This window comes from Cenococcum geophilum (genome assembly GCF_001692895.1).
Source record: "Cenococcum geophilum 1.58 unplaced genomic scaffold K441scaffold_15, whole genome shotgun sequence".
Lineage (NCBI taxonomy): Eukaryota > Fungi > Ascomycota > Dothideomycetes > Gloniales > Gloniaceae > Cenococcum > Cenococcum geophilum.
In genome coordinates this window covers 1,616,113-1,635,515 of record NW_027137573.1, presented here as the reverse complement: position 1 = coordinate 1,635,515, position 19,403 = coordinate 1,616,113, and the positions used below count along the sequence as shown (strand labels likewise).

General features: G+C 43.5%; 6 protein-coding genes across 6 annotated transcripts; 2 read left to right on the top strand and 4 right to left on the bottom strand.

Moving 5' to 3' along the window:
- Positions 1-571: 571 nt before the first annotated feature.
- On the top strand, positions 572-2,159 carry K441DRAFT_658021 (uncharacterized protein). Its single transcript, XM_067648273.1, has 5 exons — positions 572-1,201; positions 1,257-1,388; positions 1,453-1,583; positions 1,654-1,753; positions 1,843-2,159. The coding sequence occupies exons 1-5, from the start codon at positions 949-951 to the stop codon at positions 2,100-2,102; spliced, it is 876 nt and encodes a 291-aa protein (XP_067505476.1). The 5' UTR covers positions 572-948; the 3' UTR covers positions 2,103-2,159.
- Positions 2,160-2,778: 619 nt separating this feature from the next.
- Positions 2,779-3,384, bottom strand: K441DRAFT_554796 (uncharacterized protein; the record flags this gene model as incomplete). The annotated part of the gene is made up of 1 exon (XM_067643247.1): positions 2,779-3,384. One exon carries the CDS (start codon positions 3,382-3,384, stop codon positions 2,779-2,781), a length of 606 nt encoding a protein of 201 aa, XP_067505475.1.
- Positions 3,385-12,343: 8,959 nt separating this feature from the next.
- K441DRAFT_633828 (uncharacterized protein) lies at positions 12,344-14,309 on the top strand. The gene is made up of 2 exons (XM_067646385.1): positions 12,344-13,261; positions 13,357-14,309. Exons 1-2 carry the CDS (start codon positions 12,542-12,544, stop codon positions 14,215-14,217), a joined length of 1,581 nt encoding a protein of 526 aa, XP_067505474.1. The 5' UTR covers positions 12,344-12,541; the 3' UTR covers positions 14,218-14,309.
- Positions 14,283-15,284, bottom strand: K441DRAFT_695394 (uncharacterized protein; the record flags this gene model as incomplete). Its single annotated transcript, XM_067652808.1, has 1 exon — positions 14,283-15,284. One exon carries the CDS (start codon positions 15,282-15,284, stop codon positions 14,646-14,648), a length of 639 nt encoding a protein of 212 aa, XP_067505473.1. The 3' UTR covers positions 14,283-14,645.
- A 161-nt stretch (positions 15,285-15,445) lies between these two features.
- K441DRAFT_704782 (class I glutamine amidotransferase-like protein) lies at positions 15,446-16,590 on the bottom strand (the record flags this gene model as incomplete). The annotated part of the gene is made up of 5 exons (XM_067653552.1): positions 15,446-15,764; positions 15,883-16,083; positions 16,116-16,188; positions 16,258-16,400; positions 16,515-16,590. The coding sequence occupies 5 exons, from the start codon at positions 16,588-16,590 to the stop codon at positions 15,640-15,642; spliced, it is 618 nt and encodes a 205-aa protein (XP_067505472.1). The 3' UTR covers positions 15,446-15,639.
- Positions 16,591-17,049: 459 nt separating this feature from the next.
- Positions 17,050-18,866, bottom strand: K441DRAFT_704781 (MFS monocarboxylate transporter; the record flags this gene model as incomplete). The annotated part of the gene is made up of 5 exons (XM_067653551.1): positions 18,408-18,866; positions 18,252-18,349; positions 17,940-18,200; positions 17,128-17,883; positions 17,050-17,070 (listed from the first exon to the last, which is right to left on the bottom strand). The coding sequence occupies exons 1-5, from the start codon at positions 18,610-18,612 to the stop codon at positions 17,050-17,052; spliced, it is 1,341 nt and encodes a 446-aa protein (XP_067505471.1). The 5' UTR covers positions 18,613-18,866.
- Positions 18,867-19,403: the final 537 nt, after the last annotated feature.

Here is a 19,403-nt window from a genome sequence, read left to right as displayed (position 1 = left end):
TGGCATTCGCTAGTCCCATTTTCAACCAAGACCAGAGCCCATGCCACCTAGTGCCGCTAGGGCTGAAGCTTCGTGCTACTCTGGGGTAGGGCTGGCGAGCAACTGAGCGCCTCCATAATTGCTAGTTGGTTGCGGAGGTGGGGTAAGTCTTTCCGACCTGAGCGGGAAGCATCAACCTATCCCATGCAACGGTAGCGTCCTACCATTAAGTGATCCGTGCACTGGCAAAATAACCATTGGGCATCCCAACATAATCCGATTGGTTCTATCGGGTGGGACCTTATCGATAACCATAAGACGAATTGTACCGGGATACATGGCGTGCTCGGCTCGTCACATGTTTCTTCCCTTTAGGATGGGGTAAACGAAGTCTGAGATACATGTAATACTGTCTCATTCCTAATTGTCCTCCCGCCACACTCCAATAATCGCCCTGCTTGCCGAGGCCGCATCAGTAAGCTAACCTGCTGCATCAGTAGCGGCGGGCTGGACCAAGCATCCAAACATGTCGCCCGCCTGACACCATAGATGCTCCCGTTCCACCTACGCCCATGCCATGCTCTGCTCGAGTCACGACATGCATACAGTGCCAATATCACATCACCGCTTCCCAACTGGTTCAAGAGGAGTTTTAGGGCTTTGCCAAAGCTACTTCGAGAAATACGAGCTTAGGACACCATCTACCCTCTCAATCAGGGTCCAGCCTCTACCCGCCAAATCCTTTGTTCGCCATTTTCTTGTCTTGCTGTAACCTCTACCTAGTAGAAACTAGAACTGCTGTCTTTTCTCTAGAGTTTGTTCGCAACTACAATTCAAATTGGTTCTCCATCGTCTCCGCCAAGTTGCTGTTGTCCTTCGTTCCTCTTCTAACATTCTTCCCCCGCACTACTACATACCACTATTAACTTGCCCCTCGATCGAAGTGTATTACGTGTCTTATGGATCATTATGTTTGGCCGTCTAGTCAACAAGCCCATTAGATTTACGCCCCTTTCCCAAAAAGACGACAGCGAAGCCCCTCTCTCTAGCAGGTCCTCCCTTGACACTGTACCTCCTCTCCGAACCCGCGTCCCATCATGGTGTGCAATCTCCGCCCTCGTAATCACATCGTCTTGTCTGACGGGTCTTCTGGGCATGTGGGCTGGCACTCATTGGCTCCTAAACCCGGATAAGTTTTGTATTAAGTATACATCACAGTATTGTGAGTATCAGATCTTGCGAGCTTTGCTTCAACATCATACTAATCTCTTAACCAGCACCAATCTTGAAAGAGTCGGACCTGGGCTACGAAGTCATCCGCTTCAATGGGTCATTACTGAAGGCAAACGTCTTCCGGCAACCCGCTGGACCAGAAGTCGACGCTGCATGGGAATCTCTGGGTGTAGATTGTAAGAACTTCCATCTTCAGCATATTCCCTCCTTAACGACTGCTGACTTCTTATCTTACTAAAGATCGCAGTGTGGCAATTCCACCAGATCAAGCAGCCCAATCAGGCATCCTCCCCGACCAGGTCAAGGTCAGTCAGAAGTATGGGGGAGGCTTTGTTGCGAATGTGGAAGGATTGCACCAACTGCATTGCTTGGTAAGAAATTATCTGATCATCCAAATGTCTGTCGTTGAGTGAATATCCCACTGACGCGGGTCTGCTTTAGAATCTTCTGCGGAAGTCTTTATATTACAACTTTGACCATTACCACGCCCTTGGCAAAGGTCCATTCGCAAACTCAGACCACGTCCTCCAGTATCACGTCAGTAAGTAAAATATTTCTCAATTTCCAGCCTCATGCATTATCGGATTAGTTCTCTTCTCCTAGATATCTTCTAATCTCCTGATCTTCTAGCCCACTGCCTCGACATAATTCGACAACAACTCATGTGTAGCATCGATATTGGTGTTTTGGGACAGGTCTGGTTCCAACCACCCTCTTCCCCTTTTGCAGAGCCTTACGTCGACTTCAATACCCGACATAAATGTCGGAATTTTGACGCCGTAAGAGCATGGGCGGATGCTCACCAAATTCCGCCGCCGGAGGCGGTCAATATGGAGGAATTCTATGAGGAGCCCAAGGAAGGCGATACAATTTATAGTGTTATCCCATGAAGGAAATGGAGCTGTACATAGCAAATTTTAAGAAATTCCAGTGACACTATTACAGGGCATGAAACAGTGAGGTCTGGTCGAAGCATAGTTGTGACAGTCCTTAGGACGTGTGGTGGCTCATTACTATTTCACATTCTTCTCTTATTGTAAACTTTGATGAGATCTCCGATACTTTGAAGCGGCTATACCACTGCCAATCTTTATCCAAGGCGAACGAGACACGATGCGAATTGCTTTGGGTATAGTTGTGCGGGGGATGAACTTGAGGAAACAAGTGAGCTTGACGTCTGTGCGTGCTGAGAACTTTTCGCATGGAATTATATGCATATCCAACTAATATTATATGTCTCACTCTCTCTGCAGGCACGCTGCTAGGATGACACGCAGTCTCCTAAAGGGACCTTTCCCTTTCTTTTGCGGAAATTCCTGGGGGCGCTATGCATACGCCTGAGGGTTCAGATAAGATTTAGCAGCTAGCCAAATATGAAGCAGTGCCTGAGCGTTGCAGAAGTCATTGCTCACCTTGAGAAGTAACCGTGACCGAAGGCTGGGAGCCGCGACTCCAGATTCCACGCAGTTGCAAGGGCTGTTCTTCAGCGCCTGTCACGCATATATTGACGCCAGAAACAGTACCACTGCTTCAAGCACACATTCCTTGCCGTGTTTCACGGAACTATCAGTTCTGCCGAGGCTTCACAACTCCGTCATGTACGATGTAGTACACCACAGTACTGTCCTCATCAACCGTTGCCAACACGACCCTCTTTGTTTGTCTCCATTTGTTCTCCTTATCCACTTTGCCGCTTTCTTCCCCACTCACATCCCCGATATTGTTTTCATCGTTTGCCGGCACAATCTCTAGGCCATCAAAGACCTCTGCCAGGCGTCTCAAATTCCACTTCTCGTTCAACCTTGCCGGGAGTACCCATTCTCTTTCAGAAACAGCCACCACTGCTGCATCCTCATTGTCTGCATTTGCTCCCGAGTCCCTTGCAGCCTTCCTCCTCTTCTCTGCCTCTTTTAGCAGTTCAATCTGCTCATCCGGGTGAATGTAGAGTCGATGTGGCGGAAGCCCAGAGAGCAGCAGGCGCGGGAGAGGCGCATGGTTTAGAGCAGAGTGTGTGTGGATACGGAGTGCGGTCCAGCCATGTTGGTATTGGAGGTTGTGTTGGATCTGGAGAGCTAGATGATGGAGATGTGCGGGGTGGGAGTTTGGTGGGGCTTGAGAATTCAGAAGAGTTGTAAGGGCTGATGGAGCTGGTGCTCTTGATGGCGTTTCCATTGCCATCTAAGGCTTAAATCTTATATTCTAATATTAAGAAATGGCAAGTAATTCCGCATCAATCGCTACGTTTGTGTAAATAATTTCAAAGTCAGACCTTGAGTAGCCCTAGATGCTGACTAAGATAGCTTGGCAGCGTCCAAATCCACTTTAGGTAGTCGCGGTAGTATGTGCAGCCAGAACAGGGTAGAGACAGTTGCTGGTTTATGCAATAAAAAGATCAAACGGCCACAGTGAGGGTGTTTTTGCACGGAAAGCCTCCTGTAGATAAGCAACGGGATTCGACACCAGCAAAAGCACGCAGATCAGACAAATCTGTAGCGCTTCTCCATAATAGATGGATGTAAACATGCGGAACGTTGGTCCCCCAACGCAAATTTTGACCCGAGTGTAATAAGCCAATTAGTTAACCCAAAGCTTTAATTTAGAGCTTTATTATATAAACTTTAATTAATATATATAGAGATGAGGTTTTCCAGGGGGAGACCCCCTGGGACCCCCCTATATAGAGCTTTTGCTTAATTTAGAAGTAGTAGTAAGATTAAGGCGCCTTGGTTACTGCTAGGTAAGGATCTACTGCAGTGACTGAGGCGCCCTACTTGAGCCGGGCCTAAAGAATATATTGGTCACGAATATAGCACATATTTGGACTGTAGAGCTTTAATGCAGAGCCCTCTACGTAGGATATAATATAGTAGATTGTGATTCCAATTTGAAGCTTTATATACTAAATATTTTTAATGCCTAATAACTATTAACCACGTTATTGCCCACCCAGTTCGGACGTACGACGACATAATAGCTTAGCGACAACATAATAGCTTGGCGCCGAGTAATGGGAGGGAGGAGAGGAAGGGGAGGAGATTAGGGGTGGCTCGGCCACTGCAAGAAGGTCGTAATATTAGTGTGGTATTAAACTTTAAAAATTATGTCCTAGGAGCTTAATTGACAACCCCTATATAAAACGTTAACAACGTTTAATTATAGAGCTTTAAACTAGCAGATCTCTTAGGAATGCCTATTATAAGCAGCTCCGAGTATAAAATCTAGAATATTTAGTAGTAGTATAAGTATGGGATAGGGTATATATTTACGTTCCCAAATGTTATTACATAACGCAATTTTTAGGTAATAAAAACTAGCTGTTAATATTGCTCGACTAATACCTACCGGAGGTTCCTCTGTCCTTCCTATCTTCTCTCTTACCTGTCTCCTCGTCTAATGCTATTTATATTGCTACGTTAACTAATAGATCCCTTAGTAGGGACTAAGGAGTATTAGAGTACCTCTAGCTCTTATAAGGAAGAAGAAAAGAAGAGAGGAAGGTATAAAGGAGGGAGTATTTATAGATGGGAGGAGGCCTATAAGTATAGGAGATTAGGCAGCCATAATATAGCTATTAATGTTACTTAACTAACACCTACTAGAGGCTCCTCTATCCTTCCTATCTTCTCTCTCGCCCGTCTCCTTGTCCAATACTATCTATATCACTATATCAACTAATAGGTCCCTTAGTGGGGACTAAGGAGGAGTATTAGAGCACCTCCAGCTCTTATAAGAAAGAAGAAAAGAAAAAAGGAAGGTATAAAGGAGGGAGTATTTATAGACAAGAGGAGGCCTATAAGTATAGGAGGTTAGGCAGCTATAATATAGCCATTAACGTTGCTCGACTAACACCTACCGGAGGCTCCTCCGTCCTTCCTATCTTCTCTCTCGCCCGTCTCCTTATCTAATACTATCTATATCACTACATTAACTAATAGGTCCCTTAGTGGGGACTAAGGAGGAGTATTAGAGCACTGCCAGCTCTTATAAGGAAGAAGAAAGAAAGAAAGGAAAATATAAAAGGAGTATTTATAGATAGGAGGAGGCCCTATAAGTATGTAATTTGGTAAGTACTAATAGTATAAGATTCTCGTATAAGATGGGCTTAATTACTTACCAAAATATAGGGTGTCTCTGTTACTGCAGTAGCTACTATAGTAGTAGAGACGCCTTAAATATTTAATATAACTGACTACTAAGGCTATTAATAAGTGGAAGGTAGGCTACCGATATAGTGCGAATAATGTAGTTATTAATATCGTTTATGGCCTGTTTTTGCTTCTAGTGTACGCGTAGATTGTCCTTATATTCGGCGTAGAGCTAGTTATAGGTAGTGAGCTGATTTGGGTCTAGCTTTGCTATTAATATAGCTATAGGTAGTATGTCCTTTAGTATAGGCCGACTTAGTAGTTCTAGCTTTAGAAGATTTAGAAGATTATCTTTCTTCTTAGATGGGTTAATATACTACTATACCTTATTAGTTTTGGCTGTGTCTTAGATAATAAAGAACTATTAAATCTAATTAGATAGCTTATTAAGGATAAGGTTGATTTTTAATTTAGTAGGGGTTATTATTTTTAGAATTTAATAGGTTAGAAAGGGTCTAGGTTAGGGTCTAGCTAGCGTTTTAGCAGAACCTTATTTGGACGTTAATTTAATTTATTAGTTTAGATTACCAAAATCTAAAATTTTATTACGGGGAGCGCGATTAATAACCCCTACTAACAGCTCTAACTACGTCTAATTTTTAATTTATAAATTGGCAGATCTATAGGTAATAGTTATTATAAATAGCTCCAGGTGCGGTATATATAAAATCTTAACTATAAGGTAGAGAAGTTATAGCTGCTAATATACGGTCCTAAGTAGTATATATTCTCGGAGGTCACGTAACTCCTTATATAAGCAACATTTCCGCCCTTTAAAAAAAACTTAAAAAATTCCAAAAATTAATTAACGCTATAGATAGCAGTAATATTAATCCGGCAAGACTGCTAATTCTTCCTATATACTATTATATATATATCTAACAGCTCTAGAAGTGGTAAGAAAGTAGGACGGATAGGGGGGTTAAAATTTAGAAAATTAGATTTTACGGTTAAGCTATTTAAAAAGTATGAAACTAAGATAAATGCTACATTCTCCGCTTACCTCTAAGCTAGTATATAATTTCCTATTTAGGAAAAGTTATTTATAAGTAGTTGCTACTGCCTCCGTATAAAATCTTCTTATTATACCTCTTTGGTCTTACTTATAGATAACTAAAATTGTTTTATATTAAACCTACGTTTAAATATAAGCCCTAAAAGCTTCTTAACTTATAAGATTGCTATATAAGTTAGCCTAGCTGTCTTATTCTTTTCTTTAATATCTAGAACCACCTGGTTAAGTATTAGGCCCTAGCTTTTATATACGGTAAGAGTAAAAGCTAGAGTAATTAGAAATTAACGCCGTAAGTAAAAGCCTCTTATACCCTCCTACTTATAAAGTACGGAAAATATAGGGATGACTTTCTTACCATCCTGCCGAGTAAATAGGGTAGGTCCGTTGTACCCATCTACTATAATTAGTAGTAACTAAGGCTGATCCTTTTTAATATCCGCGTGTCCCTTCTATATAATATCTTTAACTATACTAGTAGTACCGTTTACTAAGCCTAGTTTAACCCAGATATTCTATATTAGTATTACTTTCGCGCTAATATATAGGGCTAGATTCTCTATAGTATCGCACTAATTAGGAGTAACTTTCCGCGCACCTACACCAGTGTTAACTAACTTAATAACCACTACTGGCTGTAAAAGGTCGCGAAGCCGAATAGTGTTATACTTACCTATAGCAGCGCGCGTGCTATATAGCCGAATTATATTATTAAAGCTCGCAACCTTATTGGTAGATAGGCCCTACTTATACCTAGTTAAAAGAAGCTTTTAGGTTAAATTACTTATAGAATTACTACGTAGCTCTATAAGGGCTGTCCTAAATACAAAGCTCTTAGCGTTATTACCGCCTTGCCGTATAACTTAATCTAGGATAGCTGTTTGGTTAATCGCCTTATAGGCTTCCTTTCTATAGCTAGCGAGCTCTAACGGCCTAGCGGGTAGATTGCTGTATAAGGCCGCCTGACCTATAGGGGGAAGCTAATAGAAATCGCCTACTAGTAAGATGTTTAAGCCTCTAAAGTAGTCGTTGTTACGTATAGGGTAGATTTAACGGAGGCGGCGATTAATCTAGGCTAGATGTACTTGCCTAATTATAGATTTCTCGTTAAGGATAAGATAGTAAATATCCTTAAAAGCTTGCTATAGAGGCGTAAGACTGGTAGTAGGTAATTCCTTAAACGGGCGATTTACTAGCAACCTTAATAGATTGTATATAGTTTTACCGTTAATATTAAAGGCAGCTACCCTAGTAGGGGCCGCTTGAGCCAATAGTATTGGCTTACTATTAGCCCTTACTATATTATAGAGCGTAATAGAGAGGACAGTAATAAGATGTGATTTACCGGTTCCTACCTCTTTATTAATATTAATCCGCAGTAGGGGGGGGCTAAGGCCTGCTTAGATCTGCCTATAGTGATTAACTATAATATTATAGATATAACGCTGACCTAGTTATAAGGAGGACAGAGTTGCTGTTTGGGATAGGCGGCTCTATAGTAGAGGCTATAGCCGTACTTCCTACTAATAAGTCTTTTTATTAAGCTGCGGGTACGTACCCTAATACGTACTCTAGTCGTAGTTATAATTAAGCTCCCTATTACTAAGCCTGTTAGGATCCTTAATTTTAACTCTATTAGTATTTTAAACGCGGGTATATAGGGCCTTAAAGAACTAGTATAGCTCTAAGTCGTCTGCAAAACCGCCATTAAACTTATTAATATTATTAGCAGTTTTATAGCCTTCCTCTAGTTTCCAATTATAGAAGTAGTTGGGTGGGTGCTAATAAGAGTTAATATAAGCCTAATAGGAAGCTATATAATTAGGGGCCCCAAATCCATTAGTATAAGTAGCTACTTCCTTATACTCCCTTTATAGGTAATAAAGAATAAGGTTTATACGGCAGAACTTAGGATACTATAGATAGAAACAATTGCCGTTATATTATGGAAAGTACGATATAACTTAAGGCCTTGCTCTTAGCCGACGCTTATAAGTAGAGTAATTAAAATAGAGTAGAAAATTAAGGAAAGTAACGTCCTCTACCCCATCTAGGCGGCGCTTATATTTCTTATAGTTAGACAGTCCGCACCCTCTTAGTTGCCTATTATTAAGCTTATACGTAGCGCTTTAATCGTCCTCCTAGTNGNAGTTTAAAGTTANTATATTCCTANAGCCTTNNNAAAGGGGAATNTTAAGAAGTANATAGNATACCTCCTACGCTAACNAATTNCNTTTAGCAATAAGCTTATTTATAAACCTGGCNANNACNNAACTAAAGGNATAAAGGCTATTNGCNTGCGGCTNTACTNATTAGAGTAACTCCTAGTAGGAAGTTNACTTNTTCTCTTCCTTGCTNNAATATTTGCCTATATAGTTAACTATTACTAATATACTCATAGCAGGTAACGTATTAATATTCGCCATCCACGCTAATATTATAGCTGCATTATAACTATTAAGAAGCTTATTATTACGCTACAGATAGAACGTCTAGTAATATGGATTTTAATCCTTTAATATAGCGGCCTTATTGCGAAGAGAGCGTGGAAAATAGAAGCGGCACTCCTTTACTTTAGTAGAGCCTTTCTTTAATTTTAAGTAGTAAGATTCGGTGTAATTATAGTGCTGTTAAAATCGATTAAGGTAGGTAGTAAGAAGCTCACTAGTATTAAGCTGTTCTTTATAGCTAAGAGTAGAAGGATATTAGAGATCGGGAGGCCTAGATTAATTAGGATTAATTATAAATATAAAAGTAGCCTAGTACTTAATAAAAGCTGCCCTTAAGTTACTAGCTAATAGATCTAGCCTTAGGGCTGTTGAACTCTATAAGAAGCTATATATATAGCCGCTACCTTATACCTACTACTTATATTAAGACTAAAAGTTAGTGCTATTAAATAGGCCTATAAGTACGTGCTTCCTAAATAGATTAAAGTGGCGATATAGCTAGTAAGCAGTAATATACGGATTATCGTTAAGATTTTAAAAAGTAATCCAGTAGCGCTAAGCCTTATTAGTAGCCTTATATTTATTAAATAGAGGTATATAAGAGTATAGATTATACTAATGTAGATTAGTAGCGCTAAGTGTAAAGAATAGAGACCCGCTTTTAATATTCTTAGTATAAGCTATAAGCTTATTTCTCTTCTGCCTTTAGTAAGGTCTAGTGCCCTTAAGGTTCCGTATATACTATATAATCTTATTTAGTAACTAGCCACCCCTATTACTATTTATAAGATTACTAAGCTTATTTAAAGATAGACTATTCTTATTTAATTAGCCGTAAAGGAAGCAGGTAGCGTTAAGGGCTTACTCTCTTATAATCTGATTAAACACGTAGTAGCGAAATAAGGGGTAGCGGCTAAACCGACCGTCCTAATACTTAAGTATATGCTTGGCGTACGCAGCTAGGGTAACCGTACGGCTTTATAGTATATTAAAATCGGCTTTACTATAAGGAAATAGAGTAGGAAAGGCGCTGCGTATAATAAAGCTAGCTAATTACTTAGAGAGAGGTATCTATTATATAGTAGGAACCTCTAGGCCCACTTATAGGTCTTATTAGTGTTAAACCTTACAACCTAAAAGCTCTAATTTATTAAGGTTAGGTACTAAATTAGGAACTAAAGTATCTAGTATATTATTATTAAATTTATTGTCTAGTATATTACTACCAAGCTCGGTAGGTAGAGGATTAATAATAGGAGGACGTTACACAGGAGCAGTAGGGTAAGCCGTTAGGCTACTAGAATTAGACTCTAACTTATTAATATAAGGTAGCTAATCTAATATAGAGCTATTTTTAGGTAAGCTAGTAAGCCAAGTGCTATATATTTCAACGTCGCGATAATTAGGATAATTGGCCTTTAGAAAGTAAAGCCACTGTATTATAGTAGAGCGCCTTATAGTATACCGCTTAGTAAACCGCCGACCTAGGTATTCGCCACCCTCTACTACTATAGGCCTTATAACTAGTATATTAAGTTTAGTAGGTAGCTATAGTAGCTGCTTTTAAGTCTTTGGTATGTTCTAGCCAAAGCAGCAGACGTGGCTAGTATAGCGATGTTACTGGCCGCGTACACGCACGACTTGCAGATGAATGTATACGCGCGCAATTAGAAGCTCCTCTACCGCGGTAAGTATAGGTAGGAAGCTAGGAACAGGCCCTAGATCAAGCCCGTTGCTTTCACTAAACAGGGGAGAAAGGGTTGGATATTTAAGGCTATCGGCGTCCTTAATGCAGGCTTTATATATACCTATATTGTTACCCTCCGTAGCTAGGCCTATTTAGAACCACCGCTCCTTATAATAACTGCACGTCTCTATATATTTAGCCTATAGTATACTCCTAAACTTCTTAATTCGCTCCTAATTAATAGCCGAAATGGGTAGTAATATAGCCGTAGTCGGAGCTTGCCGCGAGAAAGGTGGTATTGGTGGTAGGGTAGGTATTAGCGGTAGAGTAGGTATAGGAGCTAGTTCTGGTAAGGACGTATTTAGGCCATCTAGGGTGCTTTTTCTGCTATATGGAGCTTTATCTATAGTATATAGCGGAGGAGTAGGTAAGTGAGCTTTACCCCGCCGATTAAGAATACGGTGCTCCCGTTGTATTGCCCTAATTATCTTCCGCCGTTAAGCTATTTTAGGGGTATCTTAACTGTTCTAGCCGTGAGGTAAGAAGACGTCCTTAGTATTAGTTTTAGGTAAAGTATTTCGCTGGCGCTTTGTAGGACGAGTCTTAGTAGAACTAAGCTCTGCTTTCCGCCTATTTAAATTATATTTAGAGCCCTAGGAAAGTAAGTAAAAGTAGAAGAAATATATAGGGAAAACGCGCCTTTAACTGATATAATTAATATTACTTTAAAAGCTTAGTAGATAGGCCGTTTTTAATAAAATTAATACAGGGTTGTATTGAACAGCACTTGCTGCACTTAATTAGAGCAGGTTCTACTATAGTTAAGACGCGTATAGTAGTATTAATAGAGATGTTAATAAAAAGGTTGATTTGTTAATAGTGAGATCTTAAATATTTTGATGTTCGTCACGTGTATTCTGCAGGTAGATACCGCCCGCGGTTTTTTTTTGGACTAATTAAAAGCCGGCTTGGCAAGGGTTTGAAATCCAGGACCCGAAAATATAGACCACTCGTACCTCGGGTCAATAAAATCCATTAAATTAAGCTTTAAACCACAAAATATCAGCTCGCTTAAGATTTGGGCATAGTCAGAACGGTAATGACCGGAAAACAATCTAGAAGTCGGACCAGCGGCTTTCATCTTCCACAGCCTCCGCTTCGCTTCGTAGTTATAATTAGTCGGTAAATAAGCAGTTACGGATGATTGATAACCTGAGTAGCATAGGCTAGGGTATTAAGAGTACATTTTATATCACATATACCTTCGATAAAGCCGTACGCTTTAGGGGCTAATTTTTTAGTCTATACCATCACATGCAAGTTTTGAATGCGTCTGAAGTACTTTGGAACTAAATAAAGCCTATGTGGGTTTTTCGAGAAGATAAATATGATGGCGCAACTGGGAAACTAGATAAAGAGCAGGCCACAAAGACACAGGGAATGTTGATAGTGAAGAACTGCATATACAGAATAAATGAGACGGGAGTTCGTCTAGGCATGACAGTTGCGATAAAGCGCTCGGAATGTGCGGATAGTGCGGAGGCGAGACGATGACACTGCATACAAGACTGGATATCAAAACATTACAAATATGCGAGAAGTAGGTGAGGCTACTAGAGAGCCTGGGTGGACAGGCTGAGTGGAGAGAAGAGAGAAGGATGCGAATAGGGTTAGGTAGGGCTTTAAACAAAGTGTTGGTCATAGCGGAGTCGTCCTCTTACTAAGTGTTTAGCCTTACAGTCAGCGTCCAGACCATGCCCCTTTTGGCAGTCAGAGGATGCGTGCCCCAAGCCACCATGTGCTTCCGCCGATACAACAAGATTCAATTGCTCAAAGCCTCCATCTCAATCCCACCCTTCTTGCAAACCAACGCCATGTTGGCAACTTTCAGCAACGTTATCCAAATAACCTGAGCCCTGCCATACAACAAGGACTGCCTCCGTCCAACTTTCCAACATTACGTCGCCGTACAACGTCGCATACAATTACAATAACCCACTACCATCCTTTCAGTCTAAGCCGCATCACTTCCGCAATGGCATCTTCGAGCACCCCAACGCCAGTGCAGTTTCCACAACCGTCTTCTATTTCTCCGCCCTCACCTCAAAGTCCGAACTCACAACCACCCTCTTCTCCCGCGACTCCCAGAAGCCGCGCCCGCACCTCGACAAATGCATCGGTCGCCTCAACTACCAGCCGCCTTCGTGCTGTATCTATTAAGTTTATGGAAGCCAATCCACCGCCAGGCATGTGGGCAGCGACCGGCTCTCTTGCTTCAAAGGCCCCTACCCTACCCGAGATTCGACGCGGCTCATTCAGTCATTCAGGGTGGAATGAAGCCGCACAGCGGGAAGCAGATAGACAAAGAAAGGAGAGGAGAGCAAGCGAGAGTGAGGAGGGTGGCAGACGATGGAAATTGAGCAGAACCGCATCATCACAAAGCGGTATCAATGTTGAAGCCGGTAATGCTGCGGGCGCTACCGCTGCCACAAGGCCAGGAATTGGCAGAGGGAAGCGGAAGAGCTCAGCAGGCACACCCGGAACAGGTTCCGAGCCATTTCCCTCCGTGAGAGAGGAGGAGATGAACATGGGCTGTCAAGAAACCGTAACTGGAGATGGAATATGGCACACACCTGTATATGACGGTAGCGAGAAGATAGAGGAGAAGGCAGCTGAAGATTCGAAACCTAGTTCTGAAGCTTCCGAGAGGGTGCCGGTGGCCGTGGAAGCGCGAACAAAACGTATACAACGCCAGGTGTGTACTTTTTGCGGATTCTCAAGTGCCTTGATCCAACACATAACTTCAACGTACACCATACACAAACCCATATAGCTAACAAGACTCCCCAGTTTTCTAACGGCTATGTTCCACCACCTAAGCTCCCATGGTCAACTAGCACCATTATCGGACTACGTGCGTTCTGGAAATGGTTTCTAACCCCCTCCGGTTTCCTTATCACTCTATATGGACTTAATGTTGTCGCCTGGGGAGGGATGCTCTTCTTGCTCCTCTGCAACGCTGCGCCAGCCATGTGCGTCCCCACATGCAATGACATCAACTCGCCGCGCCGCAAATGGATCGAATGGGACTCTCAGATCCTCAATGCTCTCTTCTGCGTCACAGGCTTCGGGCTTGCACCCTGGCGTTTCCGTGATTTATACTGGTGGGCTTGGTGGCGGCTGGGGAGACATGAAGAACAAAGATTAACAGGTATAAGGCGCTTGGCTGGAATTCATAGCGGCTGGTTTCGGCTCTCCGGGAGCGATTGCCTCGACCAAGCAGACTCTTCATCCGCCTTTGACCCGAATAATCCCGCCGTTCCGATCCCGATATCTAAAATACCCGATCCACCGGCCACCGGCGTGCGTGCTCCACCAACAAACGGGTGGAAAATGGACTTTGTGGTTTGGATGAACGCCAACAACACATTCCTCCAGTGCGTACTCTGTGGATTCATGTGGCATTACAATCGATATACGCGTCCTTCCTGGGCTACAGGCTTGTTTGTTGCGTTGGGCTGTATTGCAGCCGGTGTTGGTGGTCTGATGATGTTTCACGAAGGAAAGAATGTTAAAAAGGTTGAGGGTGTGCCATCTAAAACTGCTGAGATCGTTGAGGACGTTGAGGCACAAGTTGTTAGCAAGGATGAGAAAAAGCGCCGTCTACACTTAGGTGAAAATAATAAGATGGCGTTAAATAGTGTTGAGTGATATAAGAAGTTGTTTGGACTAGGATGTAGATTAGTTAATGTCATTGGCTATTCCGTTCGTAGATAATTAGTACGGAAATTTTTAAAAGAGGCATCTCATTGAATACTACATGCATTGTTCTTACAGTTACCCACGAGAATTGGCTACCAGTTCCAACAGCAAATATACACGCTTTACTACTGAAGAGGCCCAAGGCTAGGCCTTGATTAGAGCCGGGAGTAGCATTCTTAGAACTACCAGGGAAGTGATAGAGTTACCAGAATCCTACCAAATAGTTATGACAGAAACGAAATACCGATACAGCCCATTTCCTGGGTAAGCCATGTGGTATTCCCACGCATACCATTATTTGACGAGTATCTCACCAGGCCGCTGGTGCTTTGTTGGATTGTGAGTATTGTTAAATAGCATCGATTCCGCCTTGAGCTCTATCTCACAGCCCAACCCTTCTTATATGTAGCTGTTTTCTCATCCCACCCGTCTTTGTGTCTCCTTCCAGTGTCCAGCTCACTCTTGCTTCTCTTCTCCGCGTGTTTCCGACCGCCATAACCACCAAGGAGCAATCCTGCTGCAGTACCGAGTCCTGGAAATATAGCATCACCGATTATTGCTCCACCCCCAGCACCTAGAAAGGTATCCCTATCCTTATGCCCTGAGCGGGAGCGTGAGCGTGATGAATACCTTTTTCCATCATGATGTCTATGGTGGTGGCCTCGGTCTCGGTCTCGGCCTCGATCCTGATCATTTAGGTATTCTCGCTGATCTTCTGGAGGCTCAGAGTGTGAACGTATGGGCTGGACAGGAGGAGCTAAGTACTGCTGTCCAGAAGGCCGTAGATATTGTTGAGGCTGAAGATATGGTGTCTGCTCTTGAGGATATGGTGGTGTTTGTTGTTGTGGTTGCGGTATGGGACTATATGCGGGCTGGAGTTGTCCAGATGACACTGGCGGTTGCTGTTGGTATGGATAAGAATATGCCTGCTGCTGCTGTTGCTGTTGTTGCTGCTGCTGTTGCTGTTGTTGCTGCTGCGCTGCGGCAGTGCCCAGGTAGTATTCCTGCGCTGCCATTTTGTACCTTCGGGTTGTTGATGGCAGATGATGCTGCAAGTGGGGGAATGATTGGTTATTGATGACTTATTACCCTCGCATACGTCATATCAACGAATGAATCAAATCAAACCCATGGAAAATTACACTCGGCACCTCTGCAGAACCAAGCTACAAAAGTAAGGAAGTACAGCCCACGCCGCAAGCCTTCATACGCATAAAGACATATATCAATTTAATCATGGAATAAATTCGAGTAACCTATACCTTTCATAATAATCAGCTGCTTCTTAAGTATCTTCAATACCACCAGGACACCGAAACTACTTTTTCCTCTCTTCATAGATCGTGTTTTGGATAAATCTAATTCCTTACCTTAGAGATTCTCAACAGCCTTTACAGCCCCCTTAGCCGTCTTATGTGCGCTCGTCGGGTTCGCACCTGCCATAATCCGTCCATCAGTGTACGCAAACGAGTCCCAAGGGCACGGCGGAGACATATCTGTCCGTCCATAGTCAGCTTTCTCATCCAATATAGAGCTGTATCTGAGTGCTTAAATCCGACGACTGAGACTAATCTGAAAGTAAAAGGTAGAAAAAGTAAAATTTTGCATTCTTACAGGTTGCCCAAGCATCTTTCGCTGCTGCCCCAATCTTAGGCCGCTTCCAACTTTTGGTTGTATCTAACACACCCTCTTCATCTCCTCTCGTTGTAAATCCAGTCACTTTCTTCCCCGAAATGATCGGCTCGTTCGTGAAGGGGTCCAATATCCCCGAGAAGATAGCCCTACCATGGCAAACCACACTCAAAATCCCACCGCCTCGCGTATGCATTTTAGACGCAATTTCCTACGGGCCCTTCGCACAGGACAATCAATCAAACTCGCATGTTCTGCCGATGCGAAGAAGAAGCCATAATTCTCCCACTTGATGTCCGAAGGTTTGAGGAGATTGTCCGGTTTTGAACGAAACTAGCTGGAGTGGTCCTCCTATACCTTACGGTCCGAGTCTGGGAGCCAGTCCTTCTGCTGTGAGAGACGGTCCGGTTGATATGTCCCCGTTTCAGATACGAGGTCGACTTCGAAACCTGCAGCACGGAAAACATTGAATGCGTGGAGAGCCTCCGTGATAAAGAACCCTTATATCCAGTAATTAGCTAGCAGTCAAGCCAAGATATTCAGATCATCCACCCTATCTCCAACATGCTAATCAGGCTATGCTCGTAGTGAATCTGGGGCATTGGCTGGCTTACCCGTCTCCTTGCCATTGGGATATGGAGGTACATGAGCCGAGGTTACGGCGATGAGGGCACGACGAGGCGGAGTCATTTTAATTAATATGAATCCAGAAATATTATTACAGAGACGTATGACATTTTAACGAGTCAAATACGTCTCGATTCGAGCCAGAGTAAGAGAGCTCGACGCGTGACGTCACACTGGGGAATCGAAAAGAAACACAAAAGGCTTCCCTCGATGCGGAGTCCTGCGTGGTCGGACGGCATAACCAGCCCTGGAAGCCTATCGCAAATTGTGTAGTAGACAGCTGAAAATTTTCAACGTTAGGGATTGGTTGCATGGGTGAAGATCGGTCTAGTCAGCACATCTCAGATATCCAAACGGAGCATGGACATGCATCGAGAATTGACACGCGCAGATACTTGAGGCTCCCACTAGAAGACATAACAACTCGAGAAAGCTAGGGAAATGATTGAGACATGCATGAGCATATGCAGTTCAGATATATCCCATAGGCCGTCGAGGTGTACACTAAATGCAGTCTCCCACTTACACGTCCACGAATCCTAACTATCATCAGTGTATAGATACTTACATCCACCCTACCCTCCTTCCTAGGATACTCACACCACCTAACATGGCTGTTAACCCGGTGAAAACAACCAAGCTGCCATATCCGCTTCCATAGGCACCCCCGGCTTCTCCCATCCATACCCTACTCCTCACCAAAGCCTCACTTAGCGGTCCACACGCTACATTCCCAATGCCTCTTCCAGCTGCTAAACACGCAAACACCATACACGGATCCACGCTAGCCTTCTCTCTTTGCACGGTGTGCATGACGCCCGGATATGTGCTCGTGAAGCAGCCAGCAAAGAGGCCGTAGACTATACAAAAAGCAAAGAGGACAGGAAGACTGGATGCCAGACCCCAGATTACAAACACGCCAATGGTTGAGCCGATTGTTGAGAGCAGGATGCATGTTGTGACATGGTACTTATCGATGATGGTGCCCATGAACACACAGCCAAAGACAGAGGCGACGTTGAAAATGATGACGGTGAGAGCTGAAAGTGCCGTGGATGCGCCGAGCGTGAGGGCGTAGGTTGGCAAGTAGATAGATGGGACAAAGTATCCTAGTCCCTCAATGACATTTCCGGTTTGTAGTAATAGAAAAGCTCGCGAGGTCAGAAACGAAAGATCAAAGCGGCGCGTGTGGGATGATTGGGAGAGGGGCAGTCGCGGCTTGAGGAAGTAGGTTAGAGGTGCAATGCAAATGAAAAGGACAATGACCCAAACGCGGAGAGTGGTGCGAAATCCGTGTTTCGAAAGGAGGAATTGCAAAAGTATCGGAATGATGACGCCACCGAGCCCTGTACCTGCCTTCGGGGATACTCTAGTTATTACAGCACGGCTTTCTCTGCATCAATTTTACTTACCCACATAATGCCAAAAGCAAATCCTTTCTTTTGGATAAACCATTCATTCATGAACAAGATAGTTGGAGAATAGACTAGGCTTCCTCCAATGGCATAAAACACCCCTTGGGTGATGATAAGATGTGTTGTAGTCTCGGATAATGAGCTAAGCCCAAGACCCAGGCACATTGTGACTAAACCAGCTCCGATAGCTGGTCTTTGGATTTTTGGAAACCGCTGGAGCAGGTCGAAAACGAGCGGCGCGCTGAGGTACATGACGCCCTAGTGCCAATGTTAATGATTTATTATTTTACGCACATGGAAACCGCCTACCATTGCACAGGTGCCAATAACAGCGATATTCCTGGATCCGGCAAATGGTGCATGGGTGCTGTAATGCTCCTGAAAGACACCATACGCGAAAGGGAAGCCTGGTGCCGTGGCAGTCAGCAATGGAATCCTCATTAGACCAGAGTGAAGGGTTCGCACCCCATACAAGAGTTTCCACCATGAAAGCAGCAGCTAAGAAAAGCCAAGCATCGCGCCCGCCGTCAACTGGAGAAAGTGAGAACTCTTGCCGTTGACTGAAGTTGTACGTATCAGAGTTTGGAGGCTCTGAATTCTCTAACGGCAGGATCTGAGCCCTATCTCCAGGAGTTGCTCTGATTCCAAGCTCTATCGTATCCGCATCCATCTGAACTCCAATGATCGCAAATGCAGGCGGGCCCACGGGAAAGTGTCAGCGGAAATATCAACTACGCTGGAAATACAGCTACCCGGGCTCAGATATATCCGATGCGGGTCCGAACGAAAGTTCATAAATATCTATGATTCCTTAGTATTATGTGTTAAAGTGCCTATTCGTATTCTTTGCATCTACAGTACCAAGACGAGGATTTCAAGCTCGGCTTTATGCTTCTGCAGTCGCACCCTTGATAGTCAATGGTGTTGGCCGCGGAGGTAGCTTTACTGCAGAGGTGCGACGACGGCTGTCAGACATCAGTATCAGCCTAATTTCGTCTTGTTACACCACCCTCTAGGGACCCCTGTAGGGGGTCAATTCTCTTATGTATATTAGGGCTCTTAGAGCCACCTTAAATAAAATAGATCAATCGTTTAATTCTGTGTCTCTACCTACCAGCCAGCTTAAGTCATTTGTTGTGATACCTGCCTGGCTGACAGTTATGAGCCCGGTAACCTTCTGAGCACTAGGGAGATCTCAGTGGCCAGACGACTACCACTAAGCCTCTTTGAGCATAGTTTGTTACGAAATATCGCGTACTTTACGCGTAAGCGCGTCTTTTTACGTAACCTTAAAATAAAAGCTAATATGGCAACTAAGGACTCTATAAACCCTCTTTTGCTGACCTAGAAGGACTGGCCTTTATGGTTTTAATTTATCTGCTGAGAAGCAAGTTTTGCGAAGATCTAGGACTATGTTAACCTAGATAAGACGGAGAACGAAATTAAAGAAAATAATGAGCC